This window comes from Cucurbita maxima, unplaced genomic scaffold (genome assembly GCF_002738345.1).
Source record: "Cucurbita maxima cultivar Rimu unplaced genomic scaffold, Cmax_1.0 Cma_Scf00015, whole genome shotgun sequence".
Lineage (NCBI taxonomy): Eukaryota > Viridiplantae > Streptophyta > Magnoliopsida > Cucurbitales > Cucurbitaceae > Cucurbita > Cucurbita maxima.
Genome location: NW_019272031.1, coordinates 3,118,795 through 3,137,620, shown reverse-complemented (window position 1 = coordinate 3,137,620; position 18,826 = coordinate 3,118,795). Strand labels below are relative to the sequence as shown.

At 35.7% G+C, this 18,826-nt stretch overlaps 2 protein-coding genes across 3 annotated transcripts; both read right to left on the bottom strand.

The window, feature by feature from the left end:
• Positions 1 to 1,716: 1,716 nt before the first annotated feature.
• LOC111490088 lies at positions 1,717 to 9,246 on the bottom strand. Of its 2 annotated transcripts, none has more exons than XM_023138567.1 (13): positions 8,468 to 9,246; positions 7,684 to 7,783; positions 7,149 to 7,488; positions 6,420 to 6,532; positions 5,932 to 6,027; positions 5,246 to 5,339; positions 5,050 to 5,154; positions 4,334 to 4,941; positions 3,271 to 3,536; positions 2,846 to 2,993; positions 2,500 to 2,597; positions 2,335 to 2,416; positions 1,717 to 2,093 (listed from the first exon to the last, which is right to left on the bottom strand). In XM_023138567.1, the coding sequence occupies exons 1-13, from the start codon at positions 8,989 to 8,991 to the stop codon at positions 2,010 to 2,012; spliced, it is 2,658 nt and encodes an 885-aa protein (XP_022994335.1). In that variant the 5' UTR covers positions 8,992 to 9,246; the 3' UTR covers positions 1,717 to 2,009. The 2 variants fall into 2 exon arrangements, with proteins under 2 accessions (XP_022994335.1, XP_022994336.1); XM_023138568.1 differs by having other exon boundaries at positions 4,334 to 4,923.
• A 480-nt stretch (positions 9,247 to 9,726) lies between these two features.
• Positions 9,727 to 15,533, bottom strand: LOC111490137 (putative serine/threonine-protein kinase). Its single transcript, XM_023138644.1, has 7 exons — positions 15,167 to 15,533; positions 14,707 to 14,796; positions 14,472 to 14,584; positions 13,935 to 14,145; positions 13,389 to 13,626; positions 10,679 to 10,829; positions 9,727 to 10,273 (listed from the first exon to the last, which is right to left on the bottom strand). Exons 2-7 carry the CDS (start codon positions 14,780 to 14,782, stop codon positions 9,950 to 9,952), a joined length of 1,113 nt encoding a protein of 370 aa, XP_022994412.1. The 5' UTR covers positions 14,783 to 14,796; positions 15,167 to 15,533; the 3' UTR covers positions 9,727 to 9,949.
• Between the last annotated feature and the right edge of the window lie 3,293 nt (positions 15,534 to 18,826).

Genomic DNA, 18,826 nt, shown 5'->3' with positions numbered 1-18,826 from the left:
AGGTCACAAGGCCCAGAGGTGGTGGAGAGTTAACATCATGCCTCCCTCTATAATACATACTATGTCATGTTCAATCCTTCTCGAGTAGACGATATTTTGGCGAGCGGACATACAGCCCCGTGCGTAGTCCCTCAAGTATCCGATTGACACAAAATTTGGTGAGTTTTCATCTTTCATACAAAGAGACTTAAATGCAGAGCCACATGCCAAAAATCATATTGAAACCTAACTTATGAGGTTATGACTCGAGGCCCTACCCAGCCATCTTCGAGCTTGTCTTCGACACTTGTGTCGCCTTTCTCTCAAACCTTGCATATGTCTCGGCTTAGCTTCAATGCACATTCTTGGTGTGTTAGATGATGCACCATCCTCTTCGGTTGCATCGTGGCACTTCTCAATCTTGGCACTCACATGGCTGGATGGGGGCTAGTTCTTGTTTGTCTTGTGTGTGGGGGTCACAACTTACTTTCTCTTAGTAAGGTTGTGGCACTCTCCCCCACTTAACCTAGTCATCGTCCTCGATGACTTTCTCGAGGCACAGTCGTATCGTTGATTGTAACATTCTCCCCCACTTAATCTCGACATCGTCTCGAATGATGACCCGAATATCAAATTGGTTGTTCGATTTATCCGTTGACTGGTTCGTGCTTTCAGAATGAAAACAGAAATTTGTGCACAACTTATGGGTTATCCCACTGTCAGACCTTCTCTCAGTCTCCGAGACTTGCAATATAAGCACGACAAAAAACAAGTTGCCCAATGGTTGTGGGCTATCCTTCCATGGACGTAACTTCACCCACTTTTGGACTCGGCCCGAGACTCACCAGACAAACTATGAAAAAAACTAGCATCGACATTCATCATCTTAGCTAGGGGAGCGCGCTTGCCATCATAGCCCAAACTGTCATATTCAATGAATTTCTTAGAGATTTGTAACTTGACATTCTCTCGTTAGAGCCACATCTCTTTTTGAAATCAAGACTTAGAAGCTTGTTATTCAGTCCCGTGTTGACACTACATTTCAGCCAACTTCTCAACTGGCCTCCATCATGTGACAAATGCTACGCTAACACTTTGCTGGTCATGTTGTAACTTCATTCATTGTGTTGTCCATGTCCTGTCCAGCCTTATGCTCTCTTCTTGAGTAGATGCTGATCTCGACACTTCTTTGACATTAGGGGATGACTTCAAAGAACAACTAGCTCAATGTTAATGTAAAATACCCAAAATTTATTCTTTAGAAAAATTATTTAAAATATCATAAAAAAAAAATTAAAATTAACAAAGAAGCATCTCATTTTTTTAATAAGTTCAAATTATTGTTATCAGAGAAATTTTGTTAATATTTTTTTTATTTACATAATTGTATATCACATTTCCAATAATTAATTAACTAAAAAAATATTTTATGATGCTATTTTAATTAAATTCATCCGTAGAAGAAAGGGTTAGGAATCAAATTCATTATGAATCATCAAACAATGAGCTCAAACTAAAATCAGTCCTCTCTTCCGAACACAAGGGATGAGCGATGATCGACCTACCTGAGTTTGACCTTACTCAATCGACCTACCTCAGTTTGACTTTACTCAACTTGACTTGGATGCCATAGTTCTGGTGGGCCATGATTCCTTTGTTCCTTTTTTTTTTTTTTTTTTTGGAACAATCGAGGGCACCTGTTCTTGAAAGATATGGAAGAACGAAGAGACGGGTTAAAAATTACGAACTCGAAAACGAATAATGATTTCATTCACTATAGTTTTTTCTGTATACAAGGAAGAAGAAAAGCTACCAAAAAATTAGAAGGAAAAAAAAATTAAGAACTCAAAACGGATAGAGAAAGAGACACCTCTGAAAATTTTAAACAAGAAAGAAAGCAACATGAGTGATAAGCCCTCTGGGTTCGTCCGTATGTTGCCGCTTGCTTTCTCTATTTCTGTGGGGGTATGAATTAAGGATAAGAAATCCTACGGAGGTTAAGAATTTACAGAATCTCCATGATTCAATTCTCAGGACTTTCTACATGATTCAATCACTTCGGTTACGGCTTTATGTGTCTCCGGGGAAATCATGTTCAATGTCAAATGAAACGCCTGAAGAACAAGAACAAGAACAAGAAATGATATTATCTACACAAGAATTTTCAGTCATTTCACACAGTTTATGCATCGTGTTAGATCGAACAGATTGCCATGAAATGGATGATGAATATGCAATCAAATAATCATTCCCAGAAAAACCCATCATCCATCTTGGGAGTATTTCATGTTTTCATTTAATGCCAGATTCATGCGTGTTCGTTAGGAATGGCAAGTCGAATGAATATGTGCATACCACGAATCGCTCCAAAACTGGCACGAGAATTGATAGTTTGTGTTCTGGAAGACAGTCGACGATTGCATCGCGTATGCCATGGCTGAGAAAACAAGAACAAAAATCCATGAACAAATTCCTCAAGAGAAGTTTATTCAGTTGTAAGATTAAGAGAAAGGCACTAACCTTTCAGTCGAAAGAAATGCTAGAAGTAGCGCTGAATAAGCCTCAACAATCATTTTTTCCGCTTCCTTTTCACCTTCAAGAAGAGCTACCTCCTCATTCTGCTCAATGATATCACGTCAATCCAAAACCATTACCATTCGTGATTTACACATGGGCCTACCGCTAACAAATATTATCCACTTTAGCTCGTTACGTATCCGCATCAGCCTCACGGTTTTTTACCTCACAGAACTACAGTCTAATCCTACCCACATAGCCATAATTACACAAATCTAAACTAACTAAAAAATTATTAACTAGCCCATTAACAAAAAAGATAAAAGAGAAGTAATCAAAAAGTACTGACCCATGGCAAAGACTGCCCGTCTCCGACTCCGTCGCTTGCTTCTTGATTAGCCAGAAAGATGGAACATATAAGTGGAATAACATTGCTATGACCCTGTTCTAGTCCATGCCTGCTGGGTATCAAAACACTAGCCGAAGCAAGCCGTGACCTGCGACGGTTATATTAGTTATATTAGACGATATGTGAAGGTTAAGTTAAACAATCAAACGCATTAGCAAGCAATCATTTTTTTTTTTTTTTTCATTTTTCCAGATGCTTAATTCAGGAGCATTCAAGTAATGCGATACAAGTGCTTATGATGGGAGGAACCGTTATCGTCCTACTGAATAGTAATGTACAATGAACTTCGAAAAACACATGAATCGATGAAGAGGATAATAGATGGAAAGCCCAATGAATGTATTAAAAACTGAAGCAACATGGACCTGTTATGACCATCCTTCTCCACCAAGTTCACAAGCAGGCCCAAAATCGCAACAAGAAAATCAAGCTCTTGATCGGTTAGGTGATTGTCGTTCGAAGGCTCAAATTTGAGATATGATGTATGCATTTTTAAGTCATTTAAGGTGGATGAAGTGGAACAGAATGAAGGAAAATGGTTGGCAATCAGTGAACACATAGTTTCCATTCCTCCACAGGAAGCAATTTGTTGACAGCCAACATAATTATCATTGGTCAAGTTCATCAAAACCTGTAAAAGAGAGGACAGTCTAGTTAGAATGTGTACAGAGTAACTAGTAATATGTTATCCAAATCCATGGGAGTAGAAAATCTTTCATAAATTTAAAACTGAGGCAGATCATACTCCAAGAAGGACAAATCATGGCCACTACGAATTGTAAATTTCAATTGGCATAGGAAGTAAGGGTGAGAATCTCGCATTGGTTGGGAAGGAGAACAAAACACCCTTTATAAGGGTGTGGAGACCTTTCCATAGCAGACGCGTTTTAAAGACTTGAGGGGAAACCCGAAAGGAAAAGCCCAAAGAGGACAATATATGCTAGCAGTGGGCTTGGGCTGTTACAAATGATATCAAAGCCAGACACCGAGCGATGTGCCAGCGAGAAGGTTGTTCCTCGAAGGGGGTAGACACAAGGCAGTGTGTCAGTAAGAACGCTGGGCCTAGAAGGAGGGTGGATTTGGTGGAGGTCCCGCGTCGATTGGAGAAAAGAACGAGTGCCAGCGAGAACGCTGGGCCCCGAAGGAAGGTGGATTGTGAGAATCCCACATTGGTCGGGGAGGAGAACAAAATACACTTTACAAGGGTGTGGAAACCTTTCCCTAGCAGACGCATTTTAAAGCCTTGAGGAGAAGCCCAAAGAGGACAATATCAGCTAGTAGTGAGCTTGGGCCGTTACAGTAATCAATAAAGGCATCCAAAAAGAAGGTATTCGACTCAATAATCACCGTGAACTTTAACATTAAAAACCTCAATTTGTATGAATGCGTAAACCATGCAATAGAAAAGTTCAAATAATATTAGTAAACCTTGATTGAAGTAAGAAGGCAGTCAGCTACTAGACTGAACCTCTCTTCACTAAAGGGCGTTAAGCACGAACTTTCATTGAAGTGATGACTTTCTCCGCCAATTGATTCTTTCTCACGTGTCATCACCTGAGAATTACGTCCATTTTCGAGATCTCTAAATTTGACCACCGCTTTTTTAGCCCGAGATTTACTTTCTTTCTTTGAAAGTAACTCCCATTTCGAGGGTTTAAGATCACCCTCGTCAAAAGCAAACGGATCCTGGTCCTCTGAAAGGGCAAGCTCACAACCTTCTATGAAATCAAGATGATTAATTTTCCCCACAGGTTGATTATTCAAAGGAGTAGCTCCAGTATCCGCGCTTCTTGATGTTACACTGGATGAACCAGATGTGGAAGATCTCTGACTCATCTTGAAGAAACTGGTATTCACCAACGAAGTCCTGGTAGTTCCAGAAGTTGTTAGAGAATTGTCTAACCGAGTCGTGGCACTCCTCATGTTCTGGGATATAATGGAGCTCGTGTCAAACGTAGTACTCTTGGTGTTGCACCATGTCTTTGAATTACTGCTTGATAGAGTTATCTTTCTGTTTGCTGCAAATGTAAGAGAAACTACATGGAAATTACCGCGATGGAATATGAGGTGCTGCATCTCGAAAGAGATATTGCGCTATGATATATAAAAACAGCATGTTCAAATTGGAAAACCATGATATTCACCATCTGCCTCCGCAAACACTTTGGACGTATTACAGGACCCATCAAGGAGATGAGCCGACTTCTCATTATTTAAACCAGCAGGAGAACTTTTGCGTAAATACAGACCTACAAGTACATGTCATCGATCCATATAACATAGCTATGAAAAAAGAAATATTGGATGAGACTGAAAAGAAAACCGCCAGTAATTAGTTACCTGAAAGAATCTTGATGATATTTAACATGATTTCCGTGAAAGATTGTGGTGTTCCCTGTCGCTCCAAGTTTCTTTTAATTCCAAGCAAATGACTCTGTCATTAATGTGAATTAGAGAAATGAATTGAAACGAAGTCCTAATGTAACAGTCCAAGCCCACAGCTAGCAGATATTGTCCTCTTTGGACTTTCCCTTTCGGGTTTCCACTCAAAGCTTTAAAACACGTCTGCTAGGGAAAGGTTTCCACACCCTTATAAAGGGTGTTTCGTTCTCCTTCCTAACCAATGTGGGATATCACAATCCACCCCCCTTCAGGGCCCAACATCCTCGCAGGCACTCGTTCCTTTCTCCAATCAATGTGGGACTCCCACCAAATCCACCCCCCTTCGAGGTAAAGCGTCCTTACTGGCACACTGCCTCGTGTCTACCCCCTTCAAGGAACAGCCTCCTTGGTGTCTGGCTCTGATACCATTTATAACAGTCCAAGTCCATCAATAGCAGATATTGTTCTCTTTGGGCTTTCCGTTTCGAGCTTCCCCTCAAGACTTTAAAACACATCTGCTAGGGAAAGGTTTCCACACCCTTATAAAGGGTGTTTAGTTCTCCTCCCCAACCAATGTGGGATATCACACCTAAGAACCGAGAATTTGGTTAATTTATGAAGAGAAAAATGACTTTTCTGCATACCTGATTATCTTTACTAAGGAACGTTGCATTTTCCATTATCTTTAAGCACTTCAAAAGTAGCACCAAGCTCTGCAGAGAGTTTTCATGTCTTGCATCCTGTGTAGACAGCGAAATACGTTTTACACAATTCTAAAATAAAGTGCGTCCAAAAGACGATCTTTCTCATACACCGCAAGTATTTGATCTAAAATGGTTAGAAAGGAAAACCCCTATATTCAATGTTATGGAAAGGGAATGGGATGAATACCTATTGATTTAACTAAATATAATTGTGAGAATATACAAGGCATTCAAAAAAGAGCCTAATAAAAGGGACACCAATGCAAATCTCATCTTGTCACATAAACTGCAACTAAGAATTTTCATCCCCACCCTCCCAAACAAAGAACTGGCATGGATCCTTCCCTAAATTTCCCTCCCCACATTGTAGCTACTGCAGATTTGTATAATGAAACAGTAATGAGATCCCAAAAAACATACAAGCTCACCTCCATATTTGAATGGCAATCCTTAGCAACCTCAAAGACAGCGTCAAGTCCTCCTAGCTCTCGTAATTTTTCCTTAAAGTCGCCTCCAGTTTTTCTTATAGCACCAGATGCTTCTGAGAGGATGACAGAAGATTCACAAGAATTAGCATATAGAACACTGTATTGGCATAGTTCAGACATGTGAAACATCATGGCTAACATACGAAGTAAAATTAAAAACCAAAAAGAAAGAACGTATGGTTGTGAAGTTAGCTACGACACCAAGAACGATAGTGAACTATTTAAACCATCTGCAGTAACTCTTGCAAGATAATGACATTCAAGCCGTAGATTCAAATCCATAACTTTTTCAAAGAAACGAGAAATTAGTTACCCTCAAAGAAAGTGAGTTGATAATATAAAATTAGTAATTAGATCATATACAGAAACTACATAGAAAATTGTCAATAACCCAATCCCCGTGATCTTTAAAAAAGGCATGATGTTACGGATAGAAAGAACTTTTAGCAAACAGAGCATTCATAGTCGAACGTCTAAAAAGAAACTCTTCAAATGTTAGCAGGATAGAAATCCAAAAATGGTATCTGAACAATAGTTGAGCATCTATATATTCAAGCTCGTTGATCAAGCCCGGATCAGGAGGCTTCATTCATTGTGGTTAATGACTTATTCAATTCATATATATATATATATATAGATAGATAGATAGATAGATAGATAGATAGATACCTTCAAGGGAAATGGTAGTCAAGCAAGCTTTCTCTATAGCCAGTAATGCAATCCATTTTGGACACAATTCTGGTCTATCAGTTGTGCTGGTGTCTATGCATCTTGATTTTATCTCCTTGCAACTTACAAGAATTTCTTCAACTTTTGAAAAAATTGCAGAAGAACTGGAGTCCAATGTTTTTGTTGTACTTTGTAACGCATCAGAATCCATTCGAAGTGCTAAAAGCTTATGGCCAATTCTTGGTGCTTTCACTTCAGTAGCCATAGAGAGAATTGGTTTCAACAATTTAATTAAAAAACTAACACAATTTGGTGATTCCAGAAGGTGATCATCTTGACCCTGAGATTGTGAAATGAAATACTTTCAGAGCCTTATCATTATCAGAAAACATGTCTGTGATTCGAGAGCTTAACACAAAAGAAGTAAACATTATTGATTACAGTTCAGCGAACGGAACCATAATCTTAAAAACCATAGATCGTCGATATCAATTATTAATAAGAATATAATATGTTAAAGAGCAGGATCACTTACGTCACCGGTCAAAATGTAAAAGAGAGTCGCAGCAGCTAGATTGCTGGCTGAGTCGTCGAAGCTAAGACCTAAAACAGCATCAATTATGGTCCTCGCCATCCTAAAAGAATATGCCTGAGTTCAGATATAAATTGGCAACATCTAGCACTAAAAAATGAAGTAACATAAAATATAAGATAAAGCAACCAGAAGTACAATCTGTGTGGCCATCAGAAAGGCAACGCGGAATGTAGAGCACTCGAGGTGCCTGCAGGCGTCTCAAATGGAGGGGTCTGTTAAGTCCTTTAGTTTTCCTTCACTTTTCCATTGAACTTTCCAATGAAAGGTTTGTTTCCTTGCCCAATCTAAGAACTTTCGTTTATAAATCCAACATTTTGAGTTGGGGGAATAACCATGTGAGAAATTTTGGTAGATCTCGAGCCAATGTCATGCCCAGCGTAGTCGAGAAAGCAAAAGGAACACTACAACGGTCCTAAACAGATGTTTCCCCGCAGTTTTGATATATTACCAGTAAAATTCAAATTTAAGGACACACTAACCTTTTCAATTTTTTTCACTACTAACTCCTGTAATTCTCATTAAATCAACAGAATTCATGATCATAAGAGATTTCTAAAGAGCAATTTGGGGAAAGGATGAGGAACAAAAAGCGTTTCTAATGAAGGAGAAAAACCTTGCATGACTTGAGCATTAGCAAACAAATTACAGAATTGAAGAGTTTTCTGCATTCCGATCCTAACCTATAAACTGTGAGTAACCAAAAGTGCATAACAATTTTACATACCCATGAGTCCGTAGAAGCCGCCGCTGCTGCGCAGTAGAGCAAATAGATAACAAAGATACCAAACTTGCTCTTCTGATCCGAACTTGCTGACCCTTCCTAAGCCCATCCAAAGCGAAATTCACCTCATCCATGTGCTCCATCATCTCCCCAAACTCCTGGGCTTCCATCAAAGTCGATGTAGAAGGAATCGCCGGCTGAGAACACTGAAGAATCTCAAGTTCCCTTTTATCAATCTTGACTTTCTTGGACTTCTTGTTGCCTCTGTTGAGTGAATCGTCCAAAGAGGACCGTACAGGTTTCGCTGAAAACGAACCCTGGGAGGAATTTGTACCGTAGGGCTCAGAATCGTAAGTGGACCATTTAGTGGAGGAGTCCTGTGACGAGAAAGCGATGCCAAATAGCGGGTCCTGAGAACTTTCCTGAGATAGAGAATCACCGAAGGAATCGTGAATGGCGTTACTAGAGGAGTCGGAAAAAGACCTCGGAAGACCACGATTCCGACGGCCGTACGTCCTGACTATCATCGCTGGATCCCAGGCGACCAATTAGCTAGCTGCTTAGCTTATCTTCCAGCTCTGGAGCGTAACATTGAAGAAAAGCAAGGGGCTTTGAGGGCGATTAGAGGGAATCCGGAGTTCTGAAATCGGGAGGATCGTCGGAGCAAAAAAAAATCCGACGGAGTTGGTGGAAGAGTGAAAACAATCGAAGACCTGCTCTCAGAAATCTTTCAGTATGAATGAAGAATATGTTTGGTTCAGGGTTTTGATTTTTGGATTCAATTGGCGTGAGATAAGGCTAATGTCGTAATTTCCTCTTCTAAACTACCTTGTATGTTTTGCTGCTATGTTTTTTTTTTTTTTTTTTTTTTTAATTACGAATTTTGTCGGATAATTTTTTGAAATATATAACAGAATTAATTTTTATAATTTGATAAAAATATTTAAAAAAATAGTATATATAATGAATATTTATGAAATTTTATCTAATTACAGGGTCAAATTTCTAATTTTTAAAATTATAAGGACTGAATTTTAAGTTTTATACGAATGTTATCCACTTTTATAAGTGTATCAATTTGATAAACGTTTTAGTTTTTGAATTATGAATTTTGTCTCTCATTATATAAATATATAATCGTCCTTGTGTAAATTTCTATACACGACTCTAGATCTTCCATTTGAAAATCGTCAATTATTAGAAACAAATCATCTAAAATTGTTCATTTTCGAACTTCCGAAAGGTCAGGTGAAGGCCATTCATTTCGACGGTGAACGATGTTAGCAAAATTACCATAATGCCACTGCCAGGTGATAAAAGTTCTTAATAAGTTGCAAAGCAACTTGGTGTCTCAACCAACAAAACAAAGCTAATATTTACCCAATAATTTGAACAATGAGATGCTACAACAGAATCAAGTTAAACTAATATCCATGAACTCAAGCTAACTTGTAATAATTTGCAGAAGTTGTGGCTTAAGCCTCTTCATCTGGGGGTGATTTGAGTTATAGAGACGACTGCAGAGCAAGCCGTGTTGCTGGTGGAAGTGCTGGAGATCGTCTTCTTGCTACTACCAGGAACGTCACTCGAGCCTCCGTAGAACCCCGGTGCGGTAAGTAGCTTCTCGTTAAGCTTGATCTTCTTCGTAAGCATGTCGACGACTTGACTCATCACTGGCCGTCGACTTGCAGCCCCTTGTGTGCAGAAAAGAGCCACTTTCATGTACCTAAGCACTTCTTCCTGAGGATAATCTCCTAGTCTAGAATCCACTATTTCTAAAAGTTTTCCTTGTTTATATAACTCCCACACCTGTTTCACGGCAATTACTGATGGTAAGCAACAACATAGCTGGTAAAGAAAAACAATAGATTCCATATAAGAACAGAAAACAAAATGCTCTGAACTAAGAATTCTAGTATCAAATTTTCATACAAGATTTTGTGTTGAACTTGAAAATTTCTATCTAGATAGGATCTATTTGGCATGTTCTTCAACAGATTTAAGGCATGGAACAATCACTCAATGCTCAAGAACTCAAAACTCGAAACGAGAATCTACAAATTCATAAATTTTGAGTCTTAGGCGACGATCGGGTATATTGCGTACCCGAAGCCAGGCCAACGGCTATGTTAAGACAGTTAAATACTAGTGGAAATGGGCAGTATATAAGAACGCAAGGACGGTGTAAATTTGGATATGAACGAACGAGCATACTTGTTCCAGCAAGAGTATTGGTATTCCTCCCCCGAAAACTGTACTGCTACGTCTACCACTAACTGTTTCAAGGATGAGGATTCCAAAGCTGTACACATCCGCCTTTGGAGTTAGCTGACCTCCCAGTGCATACTCTGGGGCCAAGTAACCACTGCAGACAATAAGAAATGACATCAATACAACAAAACACATTAAATGATGAATTTTCTCTTCATCGGCTGAGATCTTGCAGCATAACAAAGATATATGACTCAAAAACGTGAGATTGAATTAAACCTGGTTGAGACAGCAAACCATTCAAGAGTTCTTAGTGTGACTCTCCAGGGGAGAAAATAAAAATCGTCACATAAAAATTGTCGTATTGATCACTGGTCGAAACCAGTGGTCCTTGTATAATGTATTAGTCTATGGAACACATCCTGTTGGTAAACTCAAAACACCCCTCCATGCACACTCACCCAAAATTTAATTCAACCACAACCGAATAAGGGTGTGGGGCGTAATGCATGCACGACTTGTCTATCATATCAGTCTCAAGGAATTGGAGTAATTCAGTTCTAAACAAATTAGCAAATCTAAGACCCACAGATGAAACCCAATCTGTTGGAACCTCGGAATTCTTTCCTGAAGGCACCTGAATGATGTTCCAGATAAGATTTCTTTTTCTTTTACCATTCTTTTTAGCCTGTCTTGCTATGCTTTTCCCACTCCCTACCTTATCTTGTAGGGCTGCCGTGTCATGTATAAACCACACAAATGTATAAAGTTTTATTTATGAAAAAAAGGATGCAGAAACAAATTTTATAATATGTCAAAGGAGAAATATTGACTAGATGTTTATATTGATGACTTCAAGTACGTCCAGTACGAGAAAATATAGAGAATACACGTCCAGTACGAGAAAATATAGAGAATACAGAAAGTACATTCAAAGCACTGGAGTATATATATATATATATATAAATATAAATATAAATATAAATCAGGGGTATATATATAGTTCAGTTTAATATATATAGCCATCTAGTAATATAAGCTATTTATGGAGATATAGTTTTTTACTATAATTATTTAGTACCGTTTTATATCATTTACCATATATAGTACTAACTTTTTACTATACATAGTTGTTTACTATTTATGATATATTGTATAGTTTTTACTATAATCATTGAGTAAACTATAAATCTCGCGCAGACTCCATAACCTAAGAATCAAATCTCCTCCAATTCTGTCTTTTGTCACTACCCAATGGCAACAGTTTCCAATCCTGTCTTTCTTCACTACCCAATGGCAACCGTTTCTCTTTCACCCTTACTGCCAAGACTTGTTGTAAATTTATAACACTACATCTCTTCGCTATATCTGAATTGATGAAGGAGAATCCAAAAAAAAGACTGTCAATCAAACAAGATGATAGAAATTTTTGAAATAACCAGAACCACTTCACCAATTCCAATAATTTACCACTACAAATAGCTTCAAGAAGTTCCATGGCTTGAATAGATTGTAATAGATGCAATTTATCAAGATAATCATCAGTTAGAAAGGAAACTTAGCAACTTGATTGGTAGTAAAAAAATTTCAATCCATACAAAGAAAAAGGACCGAGTAAGTTCACCTCAAGCAATGAAAGAAATTAGACAAAAATTGGTGTTTTCTACTTAAACAACAAACTGATACATCGTTAGAGAAAATAAAATATACAAAAATCTTCGAGGTGCAACAAGGAACACTTCAAATTCGGAAAATCAAAGAGAAAAGCAATTACAAAACTCTTTTGAGAAAGAATGTGAGAGTACATACTAGGGGTATATTGAGAATATCAATAGGATAGTAGTAGGGCATATTAGTAATTAGCCAAGGGTGGCTCGGTTATAAAATAGGGAGAGTTGAAGATCTTAGAGAGAAGGATTATATTGGGGATGGTTCAGTCTGGGACTTTGAGAAAAAGATAGCCCTCTCAAAAGGCTATTAATATTGTAATTTCTTTTTGATATTGCAATATAGTTATATTTTGTGTTTTCATGTTATTGGGAACTGAACAAAGAATTCCATAGCCAAGCTCCCCACACAACAATTTCCCCCAAAACCTTACCCTAGCTTCAAACGGTTAGGTTATAGAGTCTGCTGCTTATTTATAACTTACTCCATGGTTATACACAGTAAAGTTATATATGGTAAATGACATATAAAGTAAATGGTCATAAGTAGTAAATAAATATGTATAGTAAAATGCTATACTATATGGTAGATAGTTATATATAGTATATGGATATACCTGATAAAGTTATATATGGTAGATGGTTATATATAGTAGATGGTTATATCTAGTAAAGCTATATATATATATATAGTAAACTTAACCACCTTAGGCAGTGCTTTGAGAATGTACTTTCTGCATTCTTTGTATTCTCTTCTACGCTACATACTTGAAGTCGTCAATATAAACCTCTAGCCAATATTCCTCCTTACAACCCATATACTAAGTAAATGTAGATTTCTAATCAAGAGAAACAATATAGAAAATAATCTCTCCAAAACCAAATCGAGGCAATTTTATCCACAACTGACTGATTTACAAACATTAATACAATTCAATATCAAAGTAAGATGTAACATAAGCATTAAGAAAACAATGTAATAGAAGTATGGATAGTTGAATTAAAAAACAAAGAACAACAAAATAAAAGCTCGTAATATGACATACGTTGTTCCTGCGATTCTTGTGCTAATGTGCGTAATATCATCCGGGAAAAGTTTAGCTAATCCAAAGTCACCAATTTTCGGATTGAAGTCCTTATCAAGGAGTATATTACTAGCCTTGATGTCTCTATGCACAATATGTGGAACGACTTCCTCGTGAAGAAATTGAAGGCCCCTAGCAGTACCAATGCAAATTGAGGACCTCTTCCCCCAATCCAGTACAACACCCGTATTCTTATGATCTACACAAAAGAAAAGAAGAAAATAATTTTATTGCCTGCAATGCTTATTCACGTATTTGGAAATTCTAAGAGTATCACAATTACTACAAAGCTGCAAGTTCGTAGATTCCTTTGAGTGTGGAATGGTAGAAAGAGGTAGCATCCTCCCAAACCACATGGAAAGTGCTCAAAGGGCATATAACATAAACAGACCTATGCTGTCCTCCCTCTCCCAACCCCACCCCAAAGAGCCTACTCATCTCCAAAAGGAAAATAAAATAAAGAAGAGCAAAGATAAGTGTTGTTTGATTGGAAGTCATCTTAAATACCTAACAAGGCATGGTCGAGACTATTATTTTCCAGATATTCATAGACCAAAATCCGGTTAGCATTTTGAGAACAGCATCCAATCAACTCAACAAGGTTTGGATGCCTGACATTTGAAATGGTTTTGATCTCTGTCAAAAATTCCCGAGCCCCTTGCTTAGACTCTATAGCAAGTTTCTTTATTGCAACTTGTACTCCTCTCCGTAATACACCCTGGCAAAAAATTTCCGTACAGTAAGATTCAATACACATGCAGGAAGAAGGGAAAGAAATAACTTCTGAGTACTGCATAATATCAAAGTAACTCAAATTACACATCATTAGGTTAGCCAGATGACTGATATCAGCTCGATTCTTACATGCCTCCATTATAACTTCTAAACAACACAAAATCAGACTGACAACCGACAGAAGCAAAGAATTTACAAAAAGATGCAAAAACCATGTGAAAAGTTGAAGTGCCTGCAGACAATCTCCCCTCGTATGATCGAATTACTAGACGACTGAGCATTCACTTGACATAAACAAATTCTTTTTACCTTGTAAACAACTCCAAAGCCTCCGCGTCCAATTCTATTATTTGAATGGAAATCCTCTGTAGCAGATCTTAATTCATTGAAGGAGAATTGTTTAACATTCTCAGGCAAGTCAGCTAGGCAAAAGAAAAACAAAGCAAAAAGAAAATCACATCAAACATACAATACTAAGCCCAACAGCATGCATAAGTTCTTTACAAAATATGACGGAAAATTGAAATCCTATTCAAGTCCTTACTGTCCAAATCCTTATCAGCACGAGTAGAGATCCGCTTCTTCTCCAAATTAGAGGAGCCGAAGCAGCTGCAACTCATACTTGGCCGTATTGCTGTAAGCATTTTCGGAAAGCAAAAATGATATCGATCAGATAGTTTACCATAACACACAGATTGAGAAGATTGCAACTATGATATTCCTATGGCCAACTTAAAATTTCAAAACTACTTAACCAAAATCTTTAAACTATGAAGGGAAATGAGATTTTAGTAACCAAATAACCACACGAATACGCTAGTCCACCAAGGGAACAATCGTCGATTCTTGAACATCAAGTCAAATGAGATTAAAAAACAAACATAAAACTGAACTAAGTTATTAATCGATCTTGAATCCATTACGGATATTATACAAAAACCCCCAAAAATCCGGCAATGCCATCAGATTTGCAGATAAAATACAGCATGATTAAGAAGAATTACCTCCTGAAGAACGAAAATCAATACTCCATCAAAGGCTCAAAGCCAGTTCTGTCTCCAATTCACCGGACTGCTGCTGCTGCTGCTGCTGCTTTCATCAAAGAAATAGACCGCGCAGAAATTAGAGGGATCACCGGATGCAGCCAATTGTCCCGATTTCACGGAAGAAGAAACAGTCAAGTAATTGGTTTGTTGTTTATAAAAAGAATTCCTCTTTTGGTTTGACAAAGGGTGGCGGGCGGTGTGGCGCTCGTTGGTTCGAAGCTCGACCAACCCCATTCAGTCAGTAAGTAAGAATCCGTCGCGATGTCGCCTTGCTTATCTTTGCGTGTTCTCACCTGCACCTGCTCGGTTCGCCAAAAACCACTCACGCCTTTCCCCCTCTTAGCGAAAGTGATGGCTTTAACAGTAAACTAAACAACAAAATCTCACTGTTGGGGAATAAATAAAATTTAATTAATAAAAATTTATTTTTAAAATCTCACAAAAAAACACCTTTAAATTTTAAAAATAAAAATAAAAATACCGTTAATACTTTAATTCAAAAATACTTTCAAATTTTTGTGAGTGTTTCAAAAATATTATTTAAAACTTTGAAAATTTTCCAAAAATATGTTTTTTATTAATATCTTTAAAAACATTTAAAAAATATTCATAACTTTCAAAAATAATATTAAAAGATTTAAAAATAATCTATTAAGTCTAATTTTTTTCATATATTAATAATAAAAAAAAATAATTCTTTTAATAAAAGTTAAAGATGTTAATGTTATATTTTATATATATATTTTAAATATGATATTTTTTGACTTTTCAAGAAATAAAATTCTTAAATAAAAGTTTGAATTCAAAACTTAACTCTAAAATACTTCTAGATTTTTTTTAAAATAAATAATATATATATACTATTTTGGTCTTGTAATTTTAAATTTTATTAAAAATACATAATTCATATAAATAACTAAATAAAAGATTTTCATATTAACTGGTCTTAAAAAAATTTGTCAAAGATATAAAAATTAGGTATTCATTTTATTTTATTCTATTTTGCTATCCATTTATTTTAATTATATTTTTAATTCCGGCGAAAATTCAAACTTTCTACCTAAAAATTCAATATTTCCGTTAAAAAAAATTCAATATTAGTTTTTTTTTTATTTTTTCACTTCATTTTGTCGTGTCTCTCTTGTTTCTTGCGTATTGAGAGGGTTTTTTGGTCGAAAAGGTGATGCAATCCAATTATTTTTATTGTAATTTTTATTAAATATATTTTATTTAGATTTAATTTTCCAAACATAAATAACACTTATTATTATTATTATTATTATTATTATTATTATTATTATTATTATTATTATTATTATTATTATTATTTATGTGAAATTAAAATTTGTTTGTTAGAAAAAGTTATAAATACTCATTTCTAATTTATGTCTATTTTATTCCGACACCCGTCCCAAATAGAAAAAAGTTCCTATTTACAAAGAATGTGTGAGACAATGAGGAACATTTTTTACCTTAGATAAATGAGGTCGGGACCAAATTATACGACCATGTTCCCATCTCTATCTAATTTTATATTCTGTCTGTCTCTAGCATAAATATAATTTCTTTTTTATTATATTAAAAATAATAAATTAGTTAATTTTGAGCTCTAATTATAATATTTAAATTATATTTTTTTAATTATTAAATAGTATATTGTAGCATTAAATTTTAATTTTTTAGAAACTATTTATTTATTTATTTATATATATAGTTGAAGTATATGGATTTATTAGTTTTTTTCTTTTACCCTCACTAAATAAATAATACACCACATTTTCAAACCATCTTTCAATCCAATTATTTTCTTCATTTTTATTTATTATAATTTTTTAAAAAAATATCTACCATACATTTTCATTTTATTGTTTATATATATATATATATATATATATATATATAAAAATGCAACTCGAAGCCCATGCATAGCCGGTATTGTCTGCTTTGACCCACTTACCAATAGTAGATATTGTCCGCTTTGATCTGTTACTTATCGCTATTAACCTCATGGTTTTAAAACAATATTTCGTTCTCTTCTACAATCAATGTGTGATCTCACAATCTACTCCCTTAGCTCATTTGGGGGCACCATACTCACTAGCACACTACCCGACATTTGGCTCTAGATACCATTTGTAATAGTTCAAGTCCAACACTAACAGATATTGTCCACTTTGACCCATTACATATCGTCGTCAGTCATACAATCGTAAAATATCACAAAAATAATTCAATTAATAATGATGATGTCGGGTATACCATGGAAAAATAATTTATAGTAATATAATATAGGTTAATTATATTTAGTATTTAACACGTCTTTGATAAACTATATTGTAACTTTTTAAAATATATATATTTTTATTTATGAGTTTATAGTATAATTTTGATAAATAAAAAATAAATAATTTATTTAGGGGAAAGAAAAATATATGGTGGGTTAGTAATTTGAGTCAATATTATAATAAGAGCCAAACAACGTGGGGAAGAAAAGTCAAGGAGTAGAGATATGGGTGTCTTTATTGGTTATTATTATTATTATTATTTTAAAAATAATAATATGAACGTTAGATTATTGTTAGACAAATAGTTTGAATTTTAAGCATTGACTTTTTTTTTTCTTTTAATCTATAATTTCTCGAGACCTAGAGTTACCCCAAAACTAGCTTCATTGGAGGGAAGCGAGCTTCATTCAATGGAATAATTTGGTGGTCCAGTGGTTCGATTTTTTCAGTTTGGTGTGCAAAGAGACATCGAGAGATGCCCTTTGTTGACCATTTAAGAAACATGTTAAATATTAAGTTGGCGATGAATCGATGTTCATTTGTGGCCAAGACTTGTTAAAATCCTTTCTATGTTGAGAATTATATGTTTTCCTCCATTTTGATTGACCTTGACCGGTCATTGCTGGAAAATCAGGCTCCTTTCTCATTGGCCCCATAATTCTCTACCCGACCCACAAAGATGGTTTTATTTCTTTTTTAGATTATGATAGTAAATCTAAACGCCACTACATGTAATGATATATCTAATACATGCGAAAATAAGTTCATAAAAATATTTCATAAATGATGAATCTAACATAAGAGCTATAAGAACATATATGATTGCAATTACTTTAGTTCGAGTCTCATGGCTTGTTTCCTTTTTGTTCTTTCTTCTTGGTCCTTTTTCTTCTTATTCTCCAAATTAGTGGAAGGATGGTCGGGAGATTGAGGAGTAAAGAGAGGAATGAGTCGGGAAAAAATTACATTTTCCTTTTCAGTAGCTCAATCATAAGAGCAGAATGGTTAAGCGTATTTTACTTGAGAGCAATTCTACATCGGGTGATCTCTTGAAAATTTTCCTCTCATACATGTGAGTGAGGACAAAACATGTTGTAATAACTAGTATTGACATATAGTGATAGTTTTCACTCTTAGAAACGAGAAGTAGGTAACAACATAAGAGAATGTTGTGACCATTAGATATGCTGAATTCGGATTCCGAATCATCGGCATGAACTATTATAGCCACGACGCTTCGAGAAAAAGAAAAAAAAAAGCTAAATTATTTTGTTAATACTTATTATATTCATATCATTACAATTACAATTACATTAATCATAACATTATATTT

Excerpts from the sequence above, each read along its gene's own strand:
- LOC111490088 (XM_023138567.1), bottom strand. The coding sequence starts at position 8,991 with ATGATAGTCAGGACGTACGGCCGTCGGAATCGTGGTCTTCCGAGGTCT. Across the intron at positions 4,942-5,049 it reads AGTGTTTGCGGAGGCAGATG|TTTCTCTTACATTTGCAGCA; the intron begins GTGAATATCATG and ends ATTTCCATGTAG. Across the intron at positions 2,994-3,270 it reads GAGAAGGATGGTCATAACAG|GTCACGGCTTGCTTCGGCTA; the intron begins GTCCATGTTGCT and ends TAACCGTCGCAG.
- LOC111490137 (XM_023138644.1), bottom strand. The coding sequence starts at position 14,782 with ATGAGTTGCAGCTGCTTCGGCTCCTCTAATTTGGAGAAGAAGCGGATC. Across the intron at positions 14,585-14,706 it reads TGCTGATAAGGATTTGGACA|CTGACTTGCCTGAGAATGTT; the intron begins GTAAGGACTTGA and ends TCTTTTGCCTAG. Across the intron at positions 13,627-13,934 it reads TCTCGACCATGCCTTGTTAG|ATCATAAGAATACGGGTGTT; the intron begins GTATTTAAGATG and ends TCTTTTGTGTAG.